At 36.0% G+C, this 20,586-nt stretch overlaps 3 protein-coding genes across 4 annotated transcripts; 2 read left to right on the forward strand and 1 right to left on the reverse strand.

The window, feature by feature from the left end:
* Positions 1-2,000: 2,000 nt before the first annotated feature.
* Positions 2,001-7,576, reverse strand: LOC143532193 (casein kinase 1-like protein HD16). Its single transcript, XM_077027308.1, has 16 exons — positions 7,120-7,576; positions 6,063-6,188; positions 5,903-5,976; positions 5,729-5,798; positions 5,593-5,648; positions 5,415-5,486; positions 5,222-5,316; positions 5,036-5,102; positions 4,812-4,941; positions 4,499-4,717; positions 3,904-4,034; positions 3,401-3,575; positions 3,220-3,310; positions 2,536-2,693; positions 2,273-2,461; positions 2,001-2,190 (listed from the first exon to the last, which is right to left on the reverse strand). Exons 1-16 carry the CDS (start codon positions 7,495-7,497, stop codon positions 2,131-2,133), a joined length of 2,091 nt encoding a protein of 696 aa, XP_076883423.1. The 5' UTR covers positions 7,498-7,576; the 3' UTR covers positions 2,001-2,130.
* Positions 7,577-11,992: 4,416 nt separating this feature from the next.
* LOC143532195 (photosynthetic NDH subunit of subcomplex B 2, chloroplastic-like) lies at positions 11,993-14,134 on the forward strand. The gene is made up of 3 exons (XM_077027311.1): positions 11,993-12,474; positions 13,303-13,746; positions 13,826-14,134. Exons 1-3 carry the CDS (start codon positions 12,058-12,060, stop codon positions 14,018-14,020), a joined length of 1,056 nt encoding a protein of 351 aa, XP_076883426.1. The 5' UTR covers positions 11,993-12,057; the 3' UTR covers positions 14,021-14,134.
* Positions 14,135-16,816: 2,682 nt separating this feature from the next.
* Positions 16,817-20,493, forward strand: LOC143532194 (cellulose synthase-like protein D4). 2 transcript variants are annotated; one of them, XM_077027310.1, is made up of 4 exons: positions 16,993-17,309; positions 17,472-19,158; positions 19,228-19,780; positions 20,083-20,493. In XM_077027310.1, exons 1-4 carry the CDS (start codon positions 17,093-17,095, stop codon positions 20,491-20,493), a joined length of 2,868 nt encoding a protein of 955 aa, XP_076883425.1. In that variant the 5' UTR covers positions 16,993-17,092. The 2 variants fall into 2 exon arrangements, with proteins under 2 accessions (XP_076883424.1, XP_076883425.1); XM_077027309.1 differs by having other exon boundaries at positions 16,817-19,158.
* The last annotated feature ends 93 nt before the right edge of the window (positions 20,494-20,586 follow it).

Below are 20,586 nucleotides of genomic sequence, written 5' to 3' on the forward strand. Positions count from 1 at the left end.
AATCATCCATTAAGATTCTGTCATTCGCTAATTAATGTTTAATATCTAAAAGGATGTTCACCATTGATCTTTTAGGCTATCCGCTATGGTGGGGGGCTTCGAAGCCTTTCCACAATGCCACGTCATCGCCTCATAGAAAACATGGCTTCGAAGCCCGCCCCGCTATGGTTTAATGCCTCTTGGGCGCCCCCAATATATATATATATATATGGGTTAGTTAGAATAAAAACCCACATGAGTTGTGAAAACTCTAGAAACACATTCTCAACCATATATTTTTAATTAAAGATTAAATCATGTGGTCCACAATTAAAGTTAATAAAAAATGTTAAAGTTTATTTACATTTTCTCTCTCTTGAAAACATATATAAAAAATACTAAAAAAATGTAAAAAAAAAATAGCAAAACATTTTTTTTTATGTTTTCGATGTTTTGTATTAAATGTAACAAAAAAAAAACGATGTTACATAGGGTTTATACGGGTTTTCTCAACTCAAGAGGGTTTTCAAACTATACTTCTCCTATAGGGGAAGTATAACATAAAAACCCATTTGAGATGTGAAAACCCTATGTAACATCGTTTTTTTTTTTTTTGAACATGTAATATATGTCGATATTGCCCTGCTGGCGGTGCACGCATATAATGTATATATGTGTGAACTCTCGGGTGGGCAAAAGTAAAATTGCACTAATTTTGACGTTATTTTACTAATCTCGTGAAAATAACGTTAAAAGTGGGGGAAGGTTATTCAGGCATCATGTGGTGGCGTTGATAGCCGAAAGACAAGGGCACATGCACCAATCAGCCGGTGTCCCGATGATTGAGTGCTATGTGCCTTATGTCCAAGGCTTGATGCAAAACTACTATCGAGCCGGGGGTCTCATCGGAAGCAGCCTCTCTATCCCTATGGGGTAGAGGTAAGGTTGTCTACATCTTACCCTCCTCAGACCCTACCATAGCATTGTTATTGGTGGGATATACTGAGTACGATGATGATGATGATGTAATATATGTCGCTACATTTAATACAAAATATCAAAAAATAAAAAAAAAACATTTTTATTTTTTTACTAATTTTTATATATGTTTTCAAGAGAGAGAAAATGTTATATATATGTTTACATTTTTTATTAACTTTAATTGTGGATCACAAGATTCAAACTCTAATTAAAAACATGTGGTTGAGAATGAGTTTTTAGAGTTTGCACAACTCAATTGGGTTTTTACTTTAACCTAACCTTATGTATGTGTGTGTGAGTGACGAAGAAAGAGAGGGCCCACCACCATTCCTTCCGCGCCTGTCTTCCTCTTGGCGCCTCTCCCCTCCGCGCCTCTACCGACGGCGCCCCGCGACGGTGTTTCGCGCCCTCTAAAAAGTGCCCATTGCGGGCAGTCTTAGAACGGCTAACTGACACACCTACCACTTCTAGATCTACCACTTTTGTCCATCATGTGGTCCTAGACATTTGACCCTAAACTAAGTCAGTTAGGTACCCCCAAACTTTTGGTGTCGTTTATAAGCATTACCCCAATATAATGGTAATCCTCACTACCTCTTAAACAAACTTGACTCGCTAGTGCAGCACTGCGGCCCGTGGCCCATGAATACAGGTCAATTTAAATCGGAACACATAAATCTCTTATGTCTTGCTTTCTTTACTGTCTCTGGTGTGTTCCATCACTATTATCTCAAGAGTACATGTAAGATTATGCATTGACATAACATTACGATGACAGACGAGCACAAATGCCTATCATGTCATGTCAGTTTCTTTAATACTGCTCATTAATTAAGGGCACGCCTACACAATTATCCTTTCTTTGTACGCGAGAAAAGTTAAATATGCATCTATCTCAAGTCAAATACATATAGATTTCATTTCCCATCATTAATAAAATCTTCGAAGGGTACACAATAATTTTGATCACCAACCAGGTGTTCTCATTCATCTGTTGCGCCCTAACTTTAGATCATATACGATAACACACATTTCTCTTATCTTTCCGTTTTTCCTTGTTCTTCTCATTATCATTCTTATTTTGATTTTACAGCAACATAAGATGATCCCCTCACCGACTTTATGCTCACATGTAAACCCGGTTTGTAAAAGCTCCAACGGTCAATTCTGTCAGCATACGGTTCGACCATAACACATGGATGCGATATAAAGATTCTTTGACCATTTTTCCTACAGCATCAACACTTTAACTTCTTCAGTGACTACAAAAATTGCAATAAATCAATATTATTCAAGAAGATAGGGTCTTTACCTTCACATGGGTACTTGGGAAGGCAGACGTTCTCAAAGTTTCTTGTGTTTCATCCACTATTTTACGTCTCGGGATACTTAATATAAAAGCAGCTTGATCGGCTGTGGCAGCCATAGCTGTTATCCTGTACCCACTTTCCCATCTATGGTGGATACCTTCACTTGGGTAAAGAAAATCGAGTTCTACAACCTAGAGTATTACAAGAGCACTTTAATCATTTGTTAATAATAATTAACAATAATAATAATACCAAATAATAATACCTGTTCAGAGAATCCAGAATTCCGTGACATCACAACACCCCAACGACTGCCAGCTGTAGCCATTGAAGTCACATGAAATCCTTCTTTCCATTTTTTGCTGATCCATTTAAATGGAAATGATTCACTCACTTTATAGGATTGTTGAGTGTAAGGTGTTCCTGAAAGTTACACAAAAGTTAAAAATATAAACAAAATAAAAGAGCAGTTGGTTGCTACTATATTGGAGTTTATTATCTAATTATTATGAATAATTAGTGATTGATAATTAGTTTCATACCAAATACCACAGCAAAAATGATTAGTAAGCTCTCTGTTTTCTTCACAAAATGTCCTTTTCAGTCATTCTATCAATGAATTTATTATATAACTGAATTTGCCACATGATAAAACATTTTAATATCTCATTACTACACAAATTCAAACATGCACACCTCCAAACTCCAGTAAGTTTTATTACAGTTGATTTTTCTTACTCGAATTATTCAATTAATTTACAAAACATATAAAGTAAGGTTTTCAAAACTACTTTTATAAAAACGGTCAATTTTTTTAAAACAATCCTATTTTTTTCAATTTTGCCAACAGAAACAGTTACATAAAGTATAGCCTAAATTAACCCAATTATACATGGCTTAAAATTGCATCATTTACAATAAGAGAAACTGCAGCAGAAGAAAATCTCACCTTTAGACATGACAACCAAAGAGCTTTCATTGGCTGCACCGGCAATGGAACTGATGTAAAAATTCTTCTCCCACTGTTTCATAATCCAGTCCTGAAGAAAATTTTATAAAACTTGTAAATATATAAATGAAAAATAACATGAAATTCAAAAGGCAAGAAGAATCATCAAAATTACAATAACCTTGTGAAGGAAAACAGGTGAAATGTCATAAACTTGGGAACAAAATCCAGTTCCTGCATCCATAATTAAGGCCCAAAGATTTGAGGCTGATGCCACACAGCTTATGTATAATCCGTCTTCGTTGCCCTTTTCTACATGCTGGCGAAGTCTTGCATCTGCAACGTTGTAGTGATATCTGCAAAAAGAAAGATTATTACATTAACCAGAAATACCAAACAAGATCTTTGTTGTTTGTGCACGTTTATTGTTCATTTAATAAACAAGAACAAAAGTTGAGTAAACGAACACCAACATTTCTTGCTTTTAACCAATGAAAAAAATGGGAAAGGGATGAGCTTATCTGTTTATGGAACTCTATTTATGCCAACTTTTAAAGTTCCTTTGTAACTGCTAATATATATATATATAGAGAGAGAGAGAGAGGGAGAGAGGGAGAGAGAGAGATACGATAATATAATATAATATTTCTTAATATATCACTAAAGTATAATAACATAACCCACCTTTGTTTCATCTGACGACGAGCGTTATAAACAGAAATCCATTGTGTAGCAGGACTACCTAATCGTACTTTCTTTTTAGGTTGTTCATCTTCTTCTAAATTAACCGGCAGTCTACCCCGTTTTTGTCCAACCTAAATAGACAAAAAAAGACACATCAAAAAGAGGTTTATATCAAACACTACATATATAAATAGGACCATATGATAAAAAGGTACTAAAACGTATGCAATTTTCCATTTGAGTTGTCATTTTAAATGTATCAAACTCTTTTTATGCATAGAAAACGACGTTTTGCATGCAAGTAAGAAAAACTTAGTCAGCAGGTCATGTGTACTGCCAAGTAGGAAGGCAAGTGAGGTGATGTGGCATACTACATGTACTGCCACATAGGCCAACGAGGTGACGTGTCATGCCACGTTGTATCGCCATGTCTGCAACTTGAGCCGCATCTGCTTAAAGGGTCAAAAGGTCCTCTTGTATGCATAAAAAAAAGCCGGATACAATTTGCCTAAAATGGAAAATTGCATAATATTCTGTTCGTTTTCATGCAATTTGCCCATAAAATAAAATGAAAAGTATAAAAATGCAAATAAACCTTAAGTGCGCCATCAATTCTGATAGGTCTTAACGATGTCACGGGTTCAATAAGGCTCTCAAATAAAGAAATAAGCTTTGAATAATTAGGCTCCTCATCAAATTTCAAATTTGTAACTGCTTCAAGAAAATGTTTAAACAGTGCGGGACAAAAGCAACACATCAGCTCAGGAGATGTTGCCATTTTCTTTTTACAAACAAGAAAACTCTTGTTGTCTCCCTGTAAGGTTAAACTGAAAAAAGTTAAAACATAACCAACAAAACCAAAAAAACAAAAAATAATAAAAATTTAATAATGAAAAGACGAAACTGACCTGGTAACCTTGCCATGGTAACCTTCCTTTAATGAGAAATATTAGCGTGTATGCAAGTGACTCAAGATCATCCCTTCGGCTCCCAGTTCGACCTAAATGTGCATGCACACTTGCATATCTAATTGTACCTCTGCAAAAAAAATGTGTGAAAATTTATATTAATATATAATCATATAACTATATAAGTATTTAAGTACATAAAAAATGCACATGAAGTGACATACCTGAATATATCCGGTCGTTGATCATATTCAACATGTTGACTAGATGTTGACTCTTTCCATTTTGATGCTGAAATAGTGACAAATAACAAATGAATGACAAAGTAATGATATAGAATATAAAGAATCTTAAATTAAGATATAATCATACAATTACAAAAATAAAGTAATAAATCATATAAAGCATACCTAAACCAAGATCAATAAGATATAGTTTCTTTTCATCCACTGATCCTTGTTGACCAAGTAAGAAATTTTCCGGCTTCACATCTCCATGTACAAATCTTCAATTAAAAAGAACACAAAAAAGGGCCAATGGTATGGTCAACAAAAAGAAGTCTTTAAATTTGCAGCTATATTGTTATAAAAAAAAAACGCCTACCCCTTCGAGTGAAGCTTTTCAAGAATTGATATTGACTCAACCGCAATGCAAGCCACCATACTTGGTGACATTCTGTTAAGGAAATAAAATAAATAGTTAATGAAAAATCATGCATGTGAGAAGAATAATATAAGATATTAAATATAAAATAATTAAATTAAATAAGCTATCAGCTTACGATTGGCCTAAAGAATTCCAAACATCCCAAAGACTAGGTCCAAGCATGTCCATAACCTGCAAACACAACAATGTAAATAATAATTATTCTACTATAAAGTGAGTGTTTTGTGATGTCAGTCAAATTCTAAACTCACCAGAATGTAAAAATCGCCTTGCCGGCCCTTATAGTGAACCCATGGAATCCCATAGCATCCATTCAAGGTGCTTTTGTAACAGAAATTAGATCACAGTGTCATATTGTCAGAACTTGAGCTTTACACATATTATTAATTTAATGACTCCAAATAATTTTTAGAAATGATAAATACCTGTAAACCTGCCACTCATACGGAGGACCATAGTTGCAACCTTTACTATTACGATGCTCAAACTTTAATGCTACCTAGAAAACCGAATTCAAAAAGGAATTAAACTTTTGGTGACATTAATAGAGTTACTATGAAAAGCTTATATCGTTTTTTAACATACCTCAACGGCATTAGGCCCGGTTCTTTCTGTTCCACCACTAACCCTCCTACCAACATAAACTTGACCAAAACCACCTTTCCCCAATTTTCTATCTGTCTTATATATAGGAGAATTACCCACTTGTACCTGTATCAAACCAATAACACAGGTTAATTTACAACTTTTATGCAAAAACATAAGTTGATTAAATGATTCTTGTGAATTAGTATTGTAATAATTAGTTTGAAAGTGTTTTGGTCATGATCATTCCACTACGAATGGAGCTTGTTCATGATCATTCGTTTAACTTTATCCGAACAAATAAACGAGCACAAACAATTAAATGAATGGACTTTCTTGTTTGTGTTCGTTCGCTAAGAAAATGAATGTTTTCGTGTTCGTTTTTGAAAGTGTGTTAATATTCTAACCAACAGACAAAAGAAATGGATTGATTCCGGCTAGCTCGAAGGGAAGGAAAGAGCGCTATAAGAGAAAGAGTGCCTCGATCATATTTGGGATTTTTACTGAAAGCAGAGGAAGCATTCGATGCATCATATAAAAAAAAAGTGCAGCTGCCAGAGCCCCTTACCAGCGTGGGTCCCGAGATATTCTATGATCAAAGGCTTTGTGGTTGTCACGAACTGGATTCGAGCCAGTGCCTCCGGGAGCAAAATACATAGGAAGGAAGCGAGGTACTGAGTTTAGCGTCTACAAGTGGATCTTTATTCTCAATGATATGGGAGACAGTCAAAGCATCAGTCTCAGCATCAACAGAAGAAAAGGACTGACCAACCGCCGTTCAAGAGAGATCCCTTTGAAACATGGGCCGAAGGAAAGAAGAAGACCAAAAAAAGTCGCGGTCAAAGCAAAGAAAAAGATGCCAAAAAGATACCAAGACAAGCCCAGTTCTCGCTGATAGGCGCTGGTAGCTTGCTTCCAAACGGTTCACAAATACAAATGAACATAAAGTAACATGAGCTAAAAGTAAACGTGAATATCCAAATTGAAGTCCAAAATACCATTTGTTCATGTTCATTAATTTAATTAAACGAAAACTGCAACAAAATTTTGTATTTACCCTTCCAGGCACAGCAGGTGTATTTCCTTCTTCTTCAACTCCCATTATTTTATCAGCACTTCCACCCTCCATGCCAATATTGTTATCTGCAACCGCGTCTATTCTATTTAAACCAGGCTCACCAACCGGAAGAGCCGCAGGGTCAGGAAGAATACTACAAGGCGGTTCCTGGTCCAAACCAATCAATCTAGCACCTCTGCCTCTACCTCTAGCAGTCAGCCTATTACCACCAGCATCACCTCTTCCCCTTCCACCACCAGTCTTCCTTCTGGTTCGGGTTGGTGCAGCTACGTGTTCGGTTTGGTCAATCGGTTGAGAAGCAGGCTGGAGATCACCGAGCCGTTTTGATCTCCGTGCTCCACTTCGCAGTTGTGGCATCGTCACCCATGCAAGTTATATCAAACTCATATCCAATGTGGCCCGTTCAAGCCTGGAAGAAGTTATCTATAGTTCTATACAAAATAAAGAAATGATATGAATCTTATAAACAATGTTGCTAGTAAAGGCAGTAAGTGTTATGAAGTGTTATGAATCCGCAAGTACAGCAGAACAAAGAGTGAAAAAAGTTGCTTAAGCAGAAAGCATTTTAGATATTTATACAGATTGTAACATTTTAAAAAGAAATTAAAAAAAGTACAAGTAGATATTTATAAAGATTCTACAACAATCTACTTGAAATATGATTCCTTAGGGACCAAAAATCTAGCAAAGCAACAGCAGCATACATGGTATAATATAAATCTAACAGCAGTGGTGGTTTTGGAATCAAATCAATTCAATTCACTCACAATTTCAATGAATTGAAATAATAAAGCCAAACAGTAGATCGATTATACCTCAGGAGGTGGAAAATAGAGATGATCGGAACGAAATGCTTGATTAATCAGCGAATTTGAGAGATGAAACCCTAACGTTTGTGACTCGATCGGCTGTTAGATCGGTGTAGTAAGGTCTGTGAATTGAGTTGTTTAGCTTATCTGGTGAATTGAAAGGAATTCAAATGTTCTGCAAATAAATAAGGTGGAATAAGTCTGTTAGTTAGGTTAGGGATGATGAGATATGAGATTTAAAATGAAGAAGAAGAAGAAAAGTACATACAGTAAGTAGTATATATATTAATAATCGGCATATGTGTTGAGTTGTGTTGTTTGCGGCTGTCGGTTTGTTTGTGTTTGTGTTTGTGTTTGTGTTTTATATTTTATTTTATTTAATAAAAACACTTGTGTTTTTTATAAAAATAAAAAATAAAAAAAAAACCATTGAAAATAATTATTTGTCTTTGTCGATTCAATGTACTTCTTATTTTTGGTAAACATATTTTTCCTCTTTGGGTAAACACCAAAATATTCAACAAATAGGGCTATATCTTTTCATGATTTTGACTCGACACTTAAATGATTGAATATGAATACTTGACTTATTAATTCTTACAATTCCTGCCAATAATCTAATTCCAACTCAACCTATTGCATTGCATCTGGTAGGCTCTGTTAATTTTTTTTTTCTTTTAAGGGGAAATGAGATTTGAAATTAAAAATAATTTTATTTGATGCATGGATATTGTTATAACAATGGTTAAAATTGTGTGTTTGAATTAAGGGTGAGATAATTGTAGACCATCAGTGCTATACGTTACAAATACATTTAATGTTGATATGGTGTTTGATTCGTTTGACCTGACTCTAATTTATAGGTAAGTCATATGTGACTGAAAGAGAAAAAGTAATAGCTAGTTGTAAACGAGTGTATTTAATGTTTATTTTGTCACGTTGAGTGAACAAGCTTTGTAGAGTACATTATATGTAACGATTGTGAATCTTGTTAGATGAGGAAGATCCCTTTTTAGGCATTTGTTTGTTTTGTGTAAGATATGCTATGTATTAAGACATGGTCAGGTGGTCTTGTGTGTTCTTTTCATGCTTGCATATCTTGACTATGATATATATTATATGGTTTAGGCCGGCAATGGTTCATATATATATGGTGTAGAATGTGATTAGCTTCTGATTTAATAAGATATGCATCTATAACACAAAAGTTGAGCAAAACCACCAATGATCAATAATAACATTATGAAATCATGGACTCTGATCCAACAAAAGCAAAACTCATATATTATCAAGCATAAGGATTCATATGTTAACGACAATGAAATTGAAAACCCAGTAGCATCTCATCTCATGCATGAGACATCTTGTTTTGTATTAGACAACTTTCAAGACAGGCTCACAACTTCAAATTTTTATCTCCGGCCATACTTTCTAGATTCATATTTTCGATTCTAAAAAAAATCCACCTATATGATATTTCTACATTTATCACAAGGTAGGTACGCCATTGCAGGTTTTATATTATATTTATTATATTATGTACTAGATTTTTTCCCCCGTATTACGGGGTTGTTTTACATTATTCATTTTCAATATTTATATATGTATATTCTGATTGCTTGAGAGAATGGTTGTTAACATTTTTCGTTTTCTAATATTTACTTTTTGGATTTTAATTTTCTTTATTATAAGAAAGTTAATAATATACTTAGAGTTTGATGATTTGATGAAAGGGTTTCATAAAAAAAAAATAATATGACATGTTATAACCCCTTTAAAAGCTATTTAGATTTGGTGACACGTGACCCGCTTATTTTTTTTTACTATAAAATTATTTATTAATTATAAATAAGGTTTAGGTTAAAATAAGAAGTTAATTTTTCTTTTTCTTTTTAAATTTGATATTAAGTTTTAGCATATCCCTATTTTATAGGAATTTTCTATCAAATAATTGGTAATATTAATTTTTAATTTAATGAGATGTTATAACACATTTAAGAGATGTTATAACCCATTTAAAAGCTATCTGGATTTGCTAACCCATGACCCGCTTATGTTTTTACTATAAAATTGTTTATTAATTATAAATAATATCTTTTTCTTTTTAAATTGAATATTAAATTTTAGCATATCCCTATTTTATAGGAATTTTCCATCAAATAATTGGTAAGATTAATTTTTAATTTAATGAGATATTATAACCCGTTTAAGAGCTATCTGGTTTTAGTAAGACCCATACCCATGAATTTGAGTTAAATCAACGAGAGGCATCCATTTAAAAATCAAGCAATTTGATGGCTTCTATAAAAGGGGGGGAACAACCACATCGCGACAGGTAGAATTTTAGGGTTTTCGTTTATATATATTATAGATAGATTTAATAAATGTGATTTTTTTAATTTAGTAGCGTTTATTAATATGAGTCTAAACTCTAAGAGTCATAAGCCATCTAGAAATTTTTTTGTATTAGCTTGTTTTGACTAATGTTCTTCATATGTTCTTGAACATTCGGTCTTATTGTTTAATATAAATTTTAAATAGCTTTTGTTATTAATAAAAAGTTTACAAATTGTCATGTGTACGGTATACCTAATTTTGTGTAGTTCTCATTTTCATTTTCGACATATATAAAAATATACATTTATTGTTTTTTTATAAATTTAAAACAGCATTTGTTCTTACTTCTTAATAAAAAGTCTACAAATTGTCATGTATACCTAATTTTGTGTAGTTTTCATTTTTTCCGAGATATATAAAAATATACATTTAGCAAACAAAGGGTATTTGTAGTGTATGGAGAATTAATGATGAAGATTTGTGATGAGAGACGGATCAATGAAGGAATGCTATCACCTCAAACTTAAGAAGTGTATGAAGATTTATGATTGGTTAACCCCACATATATCTTGCTCCATCGACATTTTTATTCGGTTTGGTGAAATCTAAATGGGAACCTGAAGCTTAATGCCCAAGTGATGGCAGTTTGGCATAGGTGTACCCGACTAAGCCGATGAAACTCGAACCCAGTCCGGGAGACGCCCCTAATACCCTAATGTGGCATAATATAAATTCTAAGCACATGTCCAATTACCCAATATCAACATATTATCAACATGAAAAAGGATTGGGAGTTATTATCAAAAAATATAGTAATAAATATCACTCGGTCATCGTTTACGCTATGATTAAGCATGAGTCAGTTTGATTCGATTATAGGCTAAGCGAAACCTATAATCGATGTTCCATTTTTTAGGTTTCTATAACTAATCGAGTTTGGCTATTGTTCAACTAATTCGGTTGTATGAATAGATGGTTAAGTTAATTCGGTTAATCATCGAACGGCTTTGAACGTGAATCAACTAAATCCAACTATATCTCTGCCCAATAAAATCTTATGAATCCTTTAACTCATAAAAAAAATAAAAAACATTTAATATGTTGTTTATATACGTCAGCATAAAACCTTTTCGACATATAACATAGTATCTATAAAAAAAATATAATGGTTTCATTTAATATGATTTCGGCTAAACCATTTTTTTTTCTTTTTACATAATTTTTATCAAACCTTAAAATCCGGCTATAAAAATTTCATAACCAAAAACCAAATTTTCAATCGGTTAATTTTTTTCGTTACATCAACTTACTAAAAAAACCTGCTACGTTATTTTAAGTTTCTTATTTTGGATTGGTGTAAACCATTTTATTCTAAATGCGATTATCTTTCCAATTCTTTGTATTCGTCTTTGTTTTCTAACATCTTGCTAGTTTTCAACAAAATTTCATCGTTAAAAAAAGTAAATATATTCTGAAAATATTTCAAACGGAGATCAAATATCATAACAACTTGGTGCCCGCTTGTTGCCCGCTTGTCTTCTGTTTCGATGTAATCCAATAAACAATTAATACGGCAATTATTGTTTTTAGATTTTTTAGTTAAAGTTTGTGTTCACTTGGTGTTACATCCATAGTTGAAGGTCCTAACCTGTTTACATCCAATAGTCCACGAGCAAAAACAAAAATTCCCAACGACCAAACAACCAAACAAAAACAAAATTTAAACATTGGACTTCCTTCACTTTATCATCATATCATCATCTTCAATTCCATGGCTGCAACTTCTCTTCTATCTCTCTCCCTCCCAAAACCATCCATACTCATTCCCAAATCAACCGCTTCAATCGTAACCCCTTCGGTTACCGTTACCGAGACCCTTGATCAGAAATTTGGCAGGAAAGGCATCAAGTTCTTGGAAAATGATGATGGGACTCAGGATGCTGAACTTACGGTCCGAAATGGCAGTTCGGTGAAAATTGGATTGAATAATGCACATGTTACTTCGTATAAACCGAAAGTTTACTGGAAAGATGATGGGTTTGAAGAGGTTTTGTACACGACGTTGGCTAAGAAAGGAGGGATCGGTTTGGTGATTGATAGTGTTTCGGATGATTCGAAGTCGAAAGGTGTTGATTTGTCGCAATGGGTTGTCAAGGATGCTGATTCGGATTCGATAGATGCTGTGCAGGTGATGTTTTTGTTTTAATTAGTTAATTGCCAAGGTTTAATCATTATTAACGTGTCTTGTAATATTTTTGTTGTTGGTTTTGAGTCGTGTTATTGTTTTGATGATATGATTTGTACGATTTTTAGTAACTTAATATGTTTTGTATAAGTGATGGTTTTTTAAATAATTGGTGAATTACAAAAACTAGAGGTGGCAATTCTGGTTGGATGATAGCTTTAACTACGAGTCGATTTTTCTGTTGACTATGTATATGCGGATAACATCACTAAAACGTATGGTTCCTAAGTTATATATGGGGATATGGCATAAGTTGACTACCAAGATTTTGCATTGTTATATTGAACTTGTTTAATAAGCATGTCGTCTTTCAAGTTGACTCGTATAGTTACTAAGTCATGTTCGGGTTTACCCGTTTAATTAAACAGGTTGAAATGTCAACCTGTTTAATTAGACAATTTGGCACGTCAATATGTTTAATTAGACAAGTCGATTTGCTAACCCGTTTAACCTATTTTTTAAAACCCAGCAACGAGATTAGCATGTCTACAACTTGATAACTATTCGCCAACTTCAACCCATTGACACGTTTAGATCAAATGGATTAAATGATTTGTGTTTGGGTCATATGGTTCTAAGTGTGTGCGGGTTAGGCCTAATGTTTTAAAAGGAATAAAGATATGGGTTGTGTTTGGGTTGACTAATTCAATCTGCCAATCTGAAACTATCAGCCTGCCAACTCGACACATTGACACCCCTATTGTGTTGAGATATATATGTTTCCTCACTTTTTGTGTTTGTCTCAACATTAAAGGGAATTCATTTGTGCAGGTAGAATTGAGTTGCACCACTAGTGGAACCCTTGACATAACCTATGTGATCACACTCTATGCTCTAAGCATGGCAACCGCAGTTATAGTAAAAAACAATGGCCGAAAACCTGTTAATCTAAAAACAGTCATACTCAGCCATCTCAAGTTCAAGAAACGGGGAGGAACCGCCATCGATGGGCTCAAAGGTTCCTCATATTGCACTCACCCTCCTTTATCTTCTCCATTTGAGATTCTATCACCATCCGAAGCAGTAAAACCAGAAGATCCAGCCTGGTTTTCCTTCGGGTGGGAACCAGAGAAGAAAGTAGGAGTTTGGAGTGTACAAGATGTACCCATCACCATTTTGAAGAATAAACTTAGTCGAGTTTATGGCACTCCTCTTGAAGAGAGATTAAAGGAGTTCTATAACACTATTCCATCAAAGTACGAGACACTTGATCAGGTAACTTTGACGATTATTTATTATCTTAACTAATGCAATTATTATCGTGGCGTCTATAAATCCTTGTCCTTTTTTGCAGGGACGAGAATTGTTTTTTAGGGTAATAAGAATCGGGTTTGAAGACATTTATTTGTCAAGTCCCGGATCACTGTCCGAAAAATATGGGCAAGGCTACTTTATTTGCACAGGTCCGGCTTCAATATTGACTCCGATCACGATTGAACCTGGTGAAGAGTGGAGAGGGGCACAAGTTATTGAGCATGATAATTTGTAAATAAGTATGACTATATTTATTTTATTAATGTCAAAAACTTGTCATAATTCATTTCGTTATGTACATGTTCCAAGGGTATTTACATACAAAATTTTGAAATGAAATTATATATATATACTCAAATGAATCTTGGGTTGTAACCGAATCAACGAACATAACACATGAGTTTTAAACAAACAAAAGAAACGAATGGATATGAGATGCAAATAAATTAATTAGTTTATGTGTACGTTCGTATATAAGTGTGTTTGTGTCTGTTTTGATCATTTAATATTCATATATTTGTTTTGTCTTTAGATATGCGGTAAAGAAAATTTAAAGATTGCACGTTGAGTTCATGTTATATTGATAGCCTAAAACCAAGTATTACATAAAGATCAAAGATTTAGTTCATGTTATACTGCTAGCATAAAACCAACTGCATCTTTCGTTTCAACAAGTAATCATTCAACCTAACACTCTAACAGGACTCTGTCTCTTTCTGTATTAATGGCTAATACAATAAACAAACATTAAGAAGAAAGGAGTAGCACCAGGGCCGGCCCAATAGTTTGGTTGGGCCAAGCTAGAGCTTTAGACCCCAAAAATCTAGAGGCCTCAAAAATTTTTTAATAAAAATATAATAAATATATTAGGGATTTTCTTTGGCCGTCGATGGAAGATTGGAGAAATTGATGCGACTATATTGGTATCTTCCAAGCAAACGATTTCACAAGATTTATGGAATGGAAAGTGGAACTGAAGCATGGGATTTATTTAGTTTGTGTTGATTTCAATTTATTCTTCAAGACTTCAAGTGTATTTGTTATATTGCTATTATAATATGCCAATTTAAGTTAGTTTATTTTATCACTTTATGTTATTAGCTTTACAATAATTTGACAATTTATAATCTGCCTATTTGAATTATTGCCTAATTGTATTAGAAATTTAGAATCCATCCTAATTGAATTCTCACCCAACTATATTAGGGTTTGGAAATTTAGAATGTGCCCTAATATAATTCTTGCCTATTGTTATTTGCTACTTGTTTCAATGTCACATTGACACCGAAATTATGAATCTGGTTATGCAAAAAAGACTTGAAATGGAGGCTTTAATTGAATTAAAAAAAGAAGATATTTCTAATTTTTTCACATCCACAAAAACTACAAACAATGACCCTATAAATGACGACCATCTTATAAATAGTAAATTTACAAATGACGAACAACCTACAAATAATTAACATACAAATGACAAGCAACCTACAATTGATGAGCTAACAAGTGACAATGAACCTATAAATGATGATCAACTTTCAAATGAGAATCAAGCTAATGAACCTCCAAGTATTGTTGACCCAAGTCAATGGAATAATATCAATAGTAATTTAAGGGATCTACTTGTAAAAAATGGCCCGGTTAAAATTTATGGTTACAAATTTCCAAAAGATGAATATTCAAGAAGCTTTAATACTTTTCTTTATATGCGAAAGTTACCGAATGGAGAAAAAATAGAAAGAAAATGGTTGGTTTATTCTATAGAACTAGTTATAGCATTTTGTTTTTGTTGTAAGTTATTCAATGTGAATCAATGTACAAGTAAATTAGTATTTGAAGGTAGTAACGATTGGAGAAATCTTAGTGCCAAATTAAAGGAACATGAAATAAGTAATGCGCATATTATCGATATGAGAACTAAAAATGTTAAAGGGATATTATAAATTTAGAATCCGACACACTTATTTATATATTAAATTATATTAAAAACTTTGATTCTTTTTCGAATGCTTATATTGCCTATAGAATTGTGTTAACTATTCCTGTAACTGTTGCTTCCGCAGAACGTAGTTTTTCCAAATTAAAGTTGACAAAAATTATTTAAGATCTACAATGTCACAACAAAGGTTAAACGGTTTAGCTCTTTTGTCGATTGAGAAAACCTTTTTAGAAGAAATTGATTATAATTATTTCATTAAACAATTTGCATCTAATAAAGCTAGAAAAATAAATTTCATATAAACATCATTTTTAACTAACACGATACAAATAAAAAAAAAATTAATTTCACCAACTATAAACTTTTTGGCTTATTATTGCCGGTCCCAAGTCCGGATAAAGAAGGAGGATTTATATTAAAAAAAAGCCCTCAATTTGATAGTTAGCTTGAGGCCTCTAAAAACCTTGGACTGTCACTGAGTAGCACTTAGTGTTTTGATAGCCACAATTAAGTGTGTGTATTTTACAACATTCACCCTTGGTCATAAACAATAACTTGGTGGTTAAATATTTTCAACCTTTAATTTCACCTCCTAAGGTTGTTCACTACAGAAGGGCTTTCACGTCATCATCACGTAGAAAACGGGGCTTCGAAGCCCTTCTCCATAACGTCTAGCTGTGGTTTAAAGCTCCTTTACTGTCCCATTATATATACACACATATATATATGTATGTGTGTGTGATAAAGTGAGACCCCCCCGGAGCGCCGGTCTTCGTGAGCCCCCTCCCATAGACGCCTCCTTCTAAGCGCCCCTCGGCGGTGTTCAGGCCCGAAGGCTCCCCAACCCTGCCCCCAAACCCGCCCATAGCGACCCATCTAAAAAGTTAAGGTTAAAACTTTTGTCATGAAAGTTTCTATTAATAGAAAGCAACAATAACCAATTGTTTCGCCAATTATCTCGCCTCTAGGAACTCCAACCATTCTCATTCAACTCACAACTATCAAACAACAATTGGAAAACAAACAAACAGGTTTCAAAATCTGACAACAAAAAACACGTGAAACCTAGTAAAACCAGATGATAATAACAAGGGAATGGCAAGTTCCCAACCATCTAAAAAACCGTCCAAGGCCACCGTGGGCGGCGGCCCATCATTAAAGTTCGCTAGGCGAACTTCAAGCGGCCGTTACGTCAACTTATCAAAAGATGACGTCGACACGTCCAACGACTCAACTGGGGATTACACAAATTACACCGTTCATATCCCTAATGAACTCCCGGAAGCATCAGTGGCTACAAAAGCCGAAGAGCAATACGTTTCGAATTCGCTTTTTACCGGAGGTTTCAATAGCGTGACACGCGCACATTTAATGGACAAAGTTATCGACTCCAAGGTGACCCACCCGCAAATGGCTGGAACAAAAGGGTCTTCATGTGCAATGCCGGCTTGTGATGGCAAGGTGGTTAAGGACGAACGAGGTGTCGATATTATTCCATGCGAATGCCGGTTTAAAATTTGTCGAGATTGCTTTTTAGATGCACAAAAGGATACCGGGTTGTGCCCGGGGTGTAAAGAAGCGTATAAAACCGAACTTGATGATGACGCACCAGCCGGAGTGTTATCTGTAACGGGACCGGATGGTAAGCGTTCTTCGTTGGTTAAACGAAACCAAAACGGGGAGTTTGATCATAACAAATGGTTGTTTAACGAGACTTCGGGGACTTACGGCGTTGGGAACGCGTATTGGCCGACGGATGGTGGGAAAGGGGGTGGTGGCGGGTTTGAGGATCCGGAAGATAAGCCGTGGCGACCGCTTACTCGGAGGCTACCAATGCCCGCGAGTATTATTAGTCCTTATAGGTTATTGATAGTTGTTCGCTTTGTAGTTTTGATTTTCTTTTTGACATGGAGGGTTACTAACCCGAATGATGATGCAATGTGGTTGTGGTTCATGTCGGTTATATGCGAGATTTGGTTCGCGTTTTCGTGGATTCTTGATCAAGTCCCGAAGCTTTGTCCCGTGAATCGGTCGGCTGATCTACAACTTCTTCATGACAAGTTTGAAGCACGCGATGAGGTTAAAAACCCAAAGGGTCGGTCTGACCTCCCGGGTGTTGATTTCTTTGTATCGACCGCAGATCCTGAGAAAGAGCCACCGTTGGTCACCGCCAACACCATTCTCTCGATTCTAGCGGTTGAGTACCCGGTTGAGAAGCTCGCGTGTTACATATCGGATGATGGTGGGTCGCTTTTGAATTTCGAGGCATTGGCCGAGGCATGTAGCTTTGCCGATTTGTGGGTCCCGTTTTGTCGAAAACACGACATCGAGCCGAGAAATCCCGATACTTATTTCTCGCTGAAAGGTGATCCGACTAAAAACAAGAAACGAGCGGATTTCGTTAAAGACCGGAGGCGGGTTAAACGAGAGTATGACGAGTTCAAAGTGAAAATTAATAATTTGCCGGATTCGATAAGGAGAAGGTCGGATGCGTTTAACGCGAGGGAGGAGATGAAGATATTAAAGAACATTCGGGAGCGTGGGGTTGACCCGACCGAGCCAATAAAGATCAAACGGGCCACATGGATGGCCGATGGTACTCACTGGCCCGGTACATGGGCTAACCCAAGCCGTGATCATGCCAAGGGCGATCACGCTGGTATCATACAAGTAATGTTGAAGTGCCCTTCCCCTGACCCATTATACGGGTCAGGGGAAGAAGGCCTTTGTGGCTACTCAGACATTGATATAAGATTACCAATGCTTGTATATATGTCACGAGAGAAACGATCCGGCTATGACCACAACAAGAAAGCCGGGGCGATGAACGCACTTGTGCGTTCATCTGCGGTTCTATCTAACGGACCGTTTATCTTGAACTTAGATTGTGATCATTATATAAACAACCGCATGGCGGTTCAAGAAGGGATTTGCTACATGATGGACTGTGGCGGTGAAGACATTTGCTACATTCAATTCCCGCAACGGTTTGAAGGAATCGACCCTTCAGACCGTTACGCCAATCACAACACCGTCTTCTTTGACGGAAACATGCGTGCACTAGACGGCCTACAAGGCCCGTTCTACGTGGGGACCGGATGTATGTTTAGACGTTTTGCATTATACGGTTTCGATCCCCCGAAGGTTGACTTTACAACACCTAAGAAAAAGGACGGTGCGGGTTCAAACCCGCCCGCCGAGACACAAGCATTAAAAGCATCCGATTTTGACCCGGACCTCGATGTCAATGAACTCCCGAGACGATTCGGGAACTCAACACTTTTGGCGAATTCAATACCCGTAGCCGAGTTTCAAGGCCGCCCTATCGCCGACCACCCAGCGGTAAAGTACGGGCGACCTCCAGGCGCCCTCCGAAACTCGCGTGAACCTCTAGATGCCACTACCGTAGCCGAAGCAGTTTCTGTAATTTCTTGTTGGTAATTAAATAAAATAATAAAGATACTCTCGTTATTCATAAAATAAACCCGTGTTGTTTTAAACAACAGGTACGAGGACAAAACCGAATGGGGCGATCGAGTGGGTTGGATTTACGGATCTGTGACCGAAGATGTGGTGACCGGGTATCGAATGCACAACCGTGGGTGGCGGTCTATATATTGCCTGACAAAACGAGACGCTTTTCGTGGCTCGGCCCCGATAAATCTAACAGACAGACTCCATCAAGTGCTCAGATGGGCCACCGGGTCCGTTGAGATTTTTTTCTCGAGAAACAATGCATTTCTAGCGTCAAGACGGCTTAAATGGCTGCAGCGTTTAGCGTACATTAACGTTGGCGTTTACCCGTTCACATCTCTGTTTCTCATTGTGTATTGTTTCCTCCCGGCGCTCTCGTTATTATCTGGTCATTTTATAGTTAAAAATGTCAATGCAACTTTCTTGATCTACTTGTTGTTGATGACGTTATGTCTCATTGGACTTGCGATGTTGGAAGTCCGGTGGTCGCAAGTTTCGTTAGAAGATTGGTGGCGGAACGAGCAGTTTTGGCTGATTTCCGGTACGAGTTCACATTTAGCAGCCGTCATTCAAGGGCTTTTGAAGGTAATGTTATCATTCCTCCTGGGTAAACAGTTGTGTTTGGCGGGGTAAGGGGTCAGGTTGGGTCAGAACGTGTTTGGGTCAGGACGGGTTTGAGTCAAGAGGGGTTGTTTCAAAAAAATAGTTATCTTGGTTCGGGTCACAACGTGTTGTTTTCGAAAAAATGGTTGTTTTGCTTAGTTAAAATAAACAGTGGCTTTGATTTTGGTGACGAGTTTGTTTTAAAAATGGTTATTTTGGTTTGGGTAGATTGTGCAGTTTTGAAAAATGATAATACATCATGTACTGATTTGATCTTGTAACAGGTAATGGCAGGAATCGAGATCTCGTTCACTTTAACCGCAAAAGCAGTTGAAGACGCCGATGACATCTACGCGGAGTTATATCTGGTAAAATGGACGTCGCTCATGATTCCCCCAATTGTTATCGCGATGATTAACGTTATCGCGATGGTGGTAGCATTCTCGAGGACGATCTACAGCATAACACCACAATGGGGGAAGTTTGTGGGCGGTGCGTTTTTCAGTTTTTGGGTGTTGGTTCATTTGTACCCGTTTTTCAAAGGGTTGATGGGGAGGAGAGGGAAGACGCCCATGATTGTGTATGTTTGGTCCGGGCTCATCGCGATCACGCTCTCATTATTATGGGTTGCTATAAACCCCAGCGCCGGCCCGGCCAATGCAAATGCAGGAGGATCTAGTTTTAAATTTCCATGAAAGAATAAGATGGGTGTTTGTAACATTAGTGTAAACCATATTAGACCAGGCTGTGCAGTTGATTATTTTTTTTTTCATTTGTAGTAGTTATTT

Source organism: Bidens hawaiensis, unplaced genomic scaffold, assembly GCF_021521415.1.
Source record: "Bidens hawaiensis isolate Kalapana, Puna unplaced genomic scaffold, B.hawaiensis_p1.1 tig00009385_1, whole genome shotgun sequence".
Classification (NCBI taxonomy): Eukaryota; Viridiplantae; Streptophyta; class Magnoliopsida; order Asterales; family Asteraceae; genus Bidens; species Bidens hawaiensis.

Bases quoted from the DNA above. Each gene is read 5' to 3' on its own strand.
- LOC143532193 (XM_077027308.1), bottom strand. From the start codon at position 7,497: ATGCCACAACTGCGAAGTGGAGCACGGAGATCAAAACGGCTCGGTGAT. The intron at 5,977-6,062 runs GTATGTTAAAAA...TCGGTTTTCTAG, and splicing joins CCGGGCCTAATGCCGTTGAG to GTAGCATTAAAGTTTGAGCA. The intron at 5,487-5,592 runs GTAAGCTGATAG...TTTCCTTAACAG, and splicing joins TGGAATTCTTTAGGCCAATC to AATGTCACCAAGTATGGTGG.
- LOC143532195 (XM_077027311.1), top strand. From the start codon at position 12,058: ATGGCTGCAACTTCTCTTCTATCTCTCTCCCTCCCAAAACCATCCATA. The intron at 12,475-13,302 runs GTGATGTTTTTG...TCATTTGTGCAG, and splicing joins ATTCGATAGATGCTGTGCAG to GTAGAATTGAGTTGCACCAC. The intron at 13,747-13,825 runs GTAACTTTGACG...CCTTTTTTGCAG, and splicing joins AGTACGAGACACTTGATCAG to GGACGAGAATTGTTTTTTAG.
- LOC143532194 (XM_077027309.1), top strand. From the start codon at position 16,817: ATGGCAAGTTCCCAACCATCTAAAAAACCGTCCAAGGCCACCGTGGGC. The intron at 19,159-19,227 runs GTAATTAAATAA...TTTAAACAACAG, and splicing joins GTTTCTGTAATTTCTTGTTG to GTACGAGGACAAAACCGAAT. The intron at 19,781-20,082 runs GTAATGTTATCA...ATCTTGTAACAG, and splicing joins TCATTCAAGGGCTTTTGAAG to GTAATGGCAGGAATCGAGAT.